We start from the raw sequence: 7,852 nt of genomic DNA, 5'->3' as shown, positions 1-7,852 counted from the left end.
GACGTCTCGCCCATCGTTCGACTGATTACACATATGATTCAGAGCTTGGTATCGCTGAAGGCGTTCCCCTAATGTTTTCCGACGCAGCTCGAGTTCCCGAAGGGGAACTATTATCAAAGTGAACCCTATTTTAGGACCATCCTTTTTTTTTTGCATTGTGACATTGTTTTCATGACAATATTCCTCAATTTATTTATTTGTTTGTTTGTTTTTATTTTTAAATTGTAAAGTGTTTATAAACACTTTATATTTCAGTTTTGCACCATTACTTTATTACAGTAATGCAAATCACCATTGAGAATAATAATATGAATTTTGCGGGGTGAAATATACTTAATTATTGATTATGTTTTGGATCTAGTGAAAACAAAACCTTTTATTAAAATGAAGCCTATTGAGACCATGAATTTTTCCGTAGTGGCATTATTTTCATTTTTAGTTTCCCCCCAAATTGTATTTGTTTGTTTTTGTTTAGGAATTGTTTATTGTTTACTTTTAAAAAATGCATGTAAAGTATTAATGCATAGTAGTTTTGTTGTACTGTTGTACAGCATAGACATTTTAGTATTTTTTTGTATAATAGAATAATAATATAAAGCTTTACTTTTATTTATTTATTGTTAGTGACTGAGAATGACCAGTGAGAATAATAATATAATAGTATGAATTTTGAGTGGAAATTATACTTAAAAAAAAACATGCAAAATGCAATATTTATTTTTGTAGCTTTCTTTTATTTTATGAAGCCAATGTTATTTAGCGTATCATTTATTCATCTATTTGTTGTTAGTTTATTTCTATTCTTTCTTTGTCTGCTGACAACACAACTGGTCAAATAATTAGTTAGTTTTGAAAGTTCTTAAGAATGCTGATAACATTTGAAAGAGTCTCTGTTGGCTATATTTGCATATATTACACTGAAGCGATCAAAAGCCTGCCGTGTGTCGCTGGGCGATATTTGCTTCACCATAGGGGCTTACAGTATCCGTTTCTGAAGATTTTAATTGGGTTGCTTTTGTACAAGGCAGGTGGTGCTTAATTTGAGCAAAACCCTGTGCTTAGTAGATTTGAGAATAAATGAGCTGGTATTTGGGAGAGTGATATTTGTAATCAGATTGCAGTGTTTATATGCAGCTCTGAGCGGTCATTACTACAGCACGAGTCACTCAAGGTCATCCATGATTTCTTTTATCCTTTATTAGGCCTGTATGAAAGACATTACCTTCACACGTTTAAATCAAAGGCCTTGCGTGAAGGCTCTTTGTTTTGGCTCTTACCTTCAATTGATGTTTAATTGCCTTCTTTTTATTCATTTAATCAGACTGATGTTGAATTCGTTTGATCAAGTCGTGGCTTTGTACTCGAATGCATTCACACTGGCCGCTATAATGCTTCGCAACCAACACATTCAAGTCAGAATAATAGTAAAGGGTTGTATTTGCATGAGGCTGTAATTCAATAGAAGCAGATGGCAGAGCCCCCGCTGTGTGTTTGCGCTCTTCTGTCTGTTTGTGTGTTTGTTTGTTTTCTTGAACGAGGACTAAAGCAGATTATATATAAACGCTTGGCTTTTGGTGATCTTTCCCAGGCCCGTTGTTCAAGCCCAGCTGCAGCAAAGGCCAGAAATATCTGGAGTTCATTCCCATCAACCTGCACACACAGAGAATGCGGGTGACGTGTCCAAGGAAAACAGGTGCGTCTCATGCATGTCCTTATTCCCTCTGTTTACTATCTCTGGCTGGCTTTGGAATTGAATACTAGCGTACTGCCTATAAATAAAACAATATATAAAACGGTGTGCCTTATTCCATAATAAATATTTGAAAATGCTACTTTTGTTGTACAAATTTATTTCAGAGAGCTATCTAATGAACTTAAAACTTAATTGTCTTAGAAATAAAAATATTAATAATTATATTTTTATATTAATATGCAAGTTTTATATTAATATATATATATATAGAGAGAGAGAGAGAGAGAGCATTGCATTGTGGGATACAATATGTAATGTATACTACACAAAACGGTAAATGCAGGTATGCTGTGCCTTCTATGTATACTATATATTGAAGTAGTAGTAATAGTAATATGGTATTTACTTATGTATTTATTTATTGTTTAAATTGTTAAGTATTTACATTAGTACATTCTTTTTTTAAATTGTGTATTACAATAATATGAATGAATGTAGAGATAATTTAATATAATGCATTTTGATTGGAAATTTACTTTATAATCATGATACATTTTCAAAAATGCAATTGTCATGCAAATTTATTTCAGTCATCTAATGGACGTAATTATCTTACAAAAAATATTAGTAATTTTTTAATCAATATATTTTATTAATATTATTTATAATTTATATTTGTAAAATATTAATTTTTCAGTTTAAATGTCAATAATGTAGGATCAAATTGAGAGCATTGCATTGTGGGATATGGTATGCAGTGTCATATATATATATATATATACAGTACATGCATGCTCTATACATGCTATACTGAAGTAGTAGATAAAGTAGTATGCTATTTATTTTCTTGTTTGTTTGTTTATTGTTTAAATTGTAAATTATTGACTTTGTGGTGTTTGTTCTACTTACTTCAAATAAAAAACATTTTAGTTTTTTGTAACAGGAAAAAATGGTTTATTACAGTAATGAGAATGACTGTAGAGAAAATAAAGTAATATACATTTTGGAAATATAATTTATCATGACACAATTTCAAAAATGCAATAATTATCTTTGTAGCAGCCAGCACTATTTATTCATTCATCTATTTATTTAATTGTATTTTTTATTGTTAGTTTATCTTATTTCTTTGTCTGCTCACAACACTACTGGACAGATAATTAGTTTAGTTTGAAACTTCTTAAGAGCACTGATAACATTTCAAAGAGCCTTTCTCTTCTACATTTGCATGCAGTATATTACATTGAAGGGATCAAAGGAATGCTATGTATATATTAAATGTCGTGTATATGAATTGTTAAATGCAGGTATGCAGTGCCTACTGTGCACAGTATACCATATACTGCAGAACTAGTTAAAGAGGTTATGAATTGAGAAATCAACTTTTACTGGAGCTTTTGATATATAAGAGGTCATCGTACTAAAAGAATATCCTGTAAGTTTCAGAACTGAAAACGTCCTTGTTACTGAAATAAAAGCTTTTATTGACACCAGGCCCAGCGAACGCCAGATCCTGGAATGTGCCTACAGGTTAAACTCCGCCTCCACAGAAGAATATCAACGGCCAATTCTGTAGGCCCGCCCACTGATTCGCACATGACATAGTAGGGAAATAACATAAGTGGCGCTAAACCGGATCGAGCAACCAAGCAATAAACATGCCGTAGAAGAGCGGTACCTGGTTGTGGTAGGACACAGTCACTGCATAATCTTCCTTCGGATTCAAATATTAGGAATGTGTGGTTGAACTTTATTTTAAATAAGTTTCAGCTCACGCGAGTAAAACATTGAGCATTTGTTCGCTTCATTTCACCGTGGATTCCTTTGTAAACAAGACACAGGTCGCCACTGGATTTGCAGAGAGACTGAGATTAAAAAGCAATGCTATATTGGATCCGACAGGAATGGCGCAGCACACTTACAAGAAATAAAGGCTTGAAATATTTCACTCTATGTGTAATGAATCTATGTAATATATGGGTTTCACTTTCTGAAATGAGTGAAAAAAAATATTGACCTTTTTCATGATATTCTAATTTTTTGAGATGTACCTGTATGTCCTGATTATGTGTACGTGTCTAACCAAAGTCACAGAAGGCTCCAACTATAAAGGACGCAGCTTGTCAAACAGACACACAGAGAGTTAGTTTACGATGCAAAACTGTTATCCAATCAGAGCAGTGGGCGTTTACTTCCAAGTCTTTAATGCGGCATGCCCATAAAAACAGCGTTTCTCGAGCCAACCCCAAAACCAGGGTAGATAATAGCCTATTACTTATTGATTTTGATATTTTTTAATGTAAAAACCACGCGAACGCCATAAGTGGGCCTCAGACAACAGTATAAGATAATAAAAAAAAGTCAGTTCATGACCCCTTTAAAGTAATATGATTCTGCACAGCATCTCTCTTTCACCTTCTCTGGGTCTCTTTCTCTCTCTGTGTAGCATGTGTCTGGCTGTTTGTGTTGGTGTGGGAAGCAGTGCATGGTGGTCTCAAAGATCAGTACAGCACCCTATTAGCAAAGTGCATTTGGCCCAGCCACCCTCTGATGCTCCGTTTCACACATGCGTCCCGGTGGCAGGTGGTGCTGCAGTCAGTAAGGGGTCAGCAGGGAGAAGTTGACAGGTGCAGACGTGCACTGAGATGACTAAATGAGGATATGACAGCACAGCAGGACACTCACTCCTGATTGGTCAAGATGCATGTCAAAATAACAGATTCACAGCACTGTGAAGCCCTTCAAAAATCTGTTTTAAATATCACTTTAAAACCACTCATTGTTTGTAGTCACTAATTGATTTAAAATGCTAAAAAGTTTACAATATTAAAGCTGTTCAAAAGCTTGGGGTTGGTAAGAATTAGTTTTTTGTTTTTTTATGTTTTTGAAAGAAATCTCTTTCGTTCACCAAAGCATTTATTTGTTCAAAATACAGTAAAAACAGAAATATTGTGAAATATTATTACAATTTAAATAACTGTTTTCTATTTGAATATATTGTAAAATGTAATGTATTCCTGTGATCAAAGCTGAATTTTCAGCATCATTACTCCAGTCTTCAGTGTCACATGATTCTTCAGAAATCATTCTAATATGCTGATTTGCTACTCAAGAAAGATTTATTATAAATGTTGAACAGTTATGCTACTTAATATTTTTGTATACTTTTGGATAGTATTTACTTTTTTGTATATGTTTTGTTATCTTTTGACACTTTTTTCAGGATTCATTGATGAATATGAAGTTCAAAAGAACAGTGTTTATTTGAAATAGAAAGTGTTTGTAATCATGTAAAAGCCTTTACTGTCACTTTTGAGTAATTTAATGTGTCCTTGCTGAATTAAAGTATTATTAAAAAAGAATCAGTCAATCAATCAATCAATCTTACAGACCCCAGACTTTTGAACAATAGTTTTTACAAAGTAGCAATATATAATATAATATTTTACATACATAATTTATTTTGCTTTAAAGAAACAAAAGCAATTGTTTGCTAATTATTATATACATGTACAGAGGAATGTCATTTGAAATTCACAAAACTTGCATCTTCATCATGACAGAGAGTCTGGTACAGAACAGTTGAATGACAGAGTGAGAGTTTAAAAGCCATAGTCATCTCCCGAGTTCATGTTGTTAATGCTGCTCCGTCTTTAAGCACGGTGCCCAAACACAATTTCCAAGAAGGCGCTTTAGTTTATAGCCTCAGACAGACGTCCTGAGGTGACAGTAGTGGACAGCACTTTTCAGACTGCATTTGCTTGTTACTAACAAAATGCCATGGATGTTTTTCTTTTTCTTTTTTGCCTGATGGTGAAAAGCCACTTACAGCTGCTTTTAAGTCCCATAACATGTAAAATATTTTGAGCTGTAGTTTTTGTTTGTTTTTTAATATGGAAGTGTTTTCTAATCTTTCTAAGCCTATTCACGCATTCATTTCTCATTGGATATCCTTCACTCTTAAAAATAAAGGTTCTTTATTGGCATCAATGGTTCCATGAGGAACCTTTAACATCAATGGAATCTTTCCATTCTTTAGTGTAAATAGGTTCTTTAGACTATTAAAATGTTCTTCACGCTAAGAAAAATCTTCTTTGGGGAACTAAAAATCGTACTTCTATTGCATCACGGCAAAAACCCTTTTTTTGGAACCATTTTTAAGAATGTATTTCACATCAACATGCCACATTGTAGAAAAGTATCACAGTGACTTTAAACTAGAGCTGTCAGTCAAATTAAAATGGTTAATCTAATTAATTACATGTTATTATGAATTATATAAACAAATTGGTAACACTTTAGTTTAGGGACCAATTCTCACTATTAACTAGTTGCTTATTAGCATGCATATTACTAGCATATTGGCTGTTTATTAGTACTTATAAAACACATATTAATGCCTTATTCTGCATGACCATATTCTAGATCCCATACCTAAACTTAACAACTACCTTACTAACTATTAATAAGCAGCAAATTAGGAGTTTATTGAGGCAAAAGTCATAGTTAATAGTTAATAGTGATAATTGGTCCCTAAACTAAAGTGTGACCAATAAATTAATTAAACTAATTGCAATAATCACTGACAAAATCCCCAAAATAGGAATTATTCTTAAACGTGTAAAGATTCATGTACATTGCGCCAGACCAAAGTATTGAATTGATATTATGAAAAGTTATTTTAGGTGTTTTATTTTCATGTTGCATGCCGCCTCCATCTTTTTTTTTGTAATTGTTGTTTCTTAAAGGCACAGTTAAAAAATTTAATTCAGTCATCCTTTACTCAAACCCATGTCATTCCTAACCAGACTTGCTTTCTTCTATTGAATGCAAAATGTGTGTTTTAAAGGGTTAGTTCACCCAAAAATGAAAGTTCTGTCATTAATTAATTACTGCGTCACTTTGGTACGTTCACGACAGTACCATGACGCGAGCGTGTGGCAGCGCTGAGTAATTAATGACAGAATTTTCATTTTTGGGTGAACTAACCCTTTAAGAACGTTGGCGACCAAACAGTTCCCATTGGCTTCCATTGTGTTTTTGTCCATACCAACATGGTCAAACAACATGAGTAAATGATGACAGAATTTTCATTTTTTAGTGGACTATCCCTTTAATGGGCCTAATTGTTTATATATTTTTCGTACAATATAGAATTAAAATTACCTTGCATTAAATTACCTTGTTAAATTGACAGCCCTACTACATTTCTTAGCCTCTGCAAACAATTCATCTCCGCCATGGAGATACACAGGTGCCTGAGCCCCTCAGATCAGAGCCTCCGTTTATAGAGACTGCAGGAGCTTGCACAAATCACCTCCAAATTGGGCCATGCGTGACGGATGATCCTGACCCATATATATGCCACTGTATTCATCGTGTGGGTACACTGTTGTGAAACAGCCAATTAGATGCTCCGGAAGCGGCCGGGGAGCGCCGAGAGCACGAGGGTGGGATGGAAGTCGTTGCACGAGAACCTCATTGTCATTAGCGGAGGAACGAAGCGGCCGTAGCGCAGGCGGGCGTCATGATCCCGGCGCTCAGGGGTCAGAGCGTTTGAAGGGGCCTGGATCATTATTTGCCATTTAATGTGTTGCGCTCACTTCCCACGGAGCCGATTGGCTGACCTTGCATATATCTAACAGAAATACTGCAGATGCAGTATGTGACCTCCACAGTGAAGAGATTTCCTGTTTTCTCCATAGGCAGCTTAGGAATCGAGGTGAAATCATGAAAATGGGCCCCAATTGATAAAACATCCATATAGCCATTGCAAATATCATGTGTAAATCATTGTGTCGCCACTTTCTTTCTGTGTGTATTGGGGAATAAATGTCAGGAGGTTGTGATATTTATTAATATTCTCCACCGCAGCACGTTAAGGCTCTAAGTGACCATTTATATTGCCTATAGGACACATTGGCCCTCCAAAGTAAAGAGTTTTAAGCCTTGAAACAAAACTACCAGATCTGAATGAATCTCGTTCCTTTGTCAGAAAACACCATTTGAACAGTTTCACACACACACACAAGCATTTTGCAACCACAAATTTTATTGGTTATAAAAAATATACAAGAAGGAATATACAGTTATTGGCACATTTATACAGTCACTGATTGTATTCCTATAGATAGATAGATAGATAGATAGATAGTGTGT

At 34.4% G+C, this 7,852-nt stretch overlaps 1 protein-coding gene across 3 annotated transcripts in view; it reads left to right on the top strand.

Annotated features, from left to right (window-relative positions):
- Window positions 1–7,852, top strand: part of LOC107703845 (type II inositol 3,4-bisphosphate 4-phosphatase-like) — a 121,011-nt gene that overhangs the window by 63,499 nt on the left and 49,660 nt on the right. For all 3 annotated transcript variants that reach the window (XM_016506612.1, XM_016506611.1, XM_016506613.1), the window contains exon 7: window positions 1,589–1,693. In XM_016506612.1, coding sequence (XP_016362098.1) covers window positions 1,589–1,693 — 105 coding nt within the window. The remainder of the gene's footprint in view (window positions 1–1,588; window positions 1,694–7,852) is intronic.

The sequence above is a fragment of the Sinocyclocheilus anshuiensis genome, unplaced genomic scaffold (genome assembly GCF_001515605.1).
Source record: "Sinocyclocheilus anshuiensis isolate Anshui unplaced genomic scaffold, SAMN03320099.WGS_v1.1 scaffold274, whole genome shotgun sequence".
Taxonomy (NCBI): Eukaryota; Metazoa; Chordata; class Actinopteri; order Cypriniformes; family Cyprinidae; genus Sinocyclocheilus; species Sinocyclocheilus anshuiensis.
Note: the sequence above shows the minus strand (reverse complement) of the source record. Positions and strands in the feature narration are given on the sequence as shown.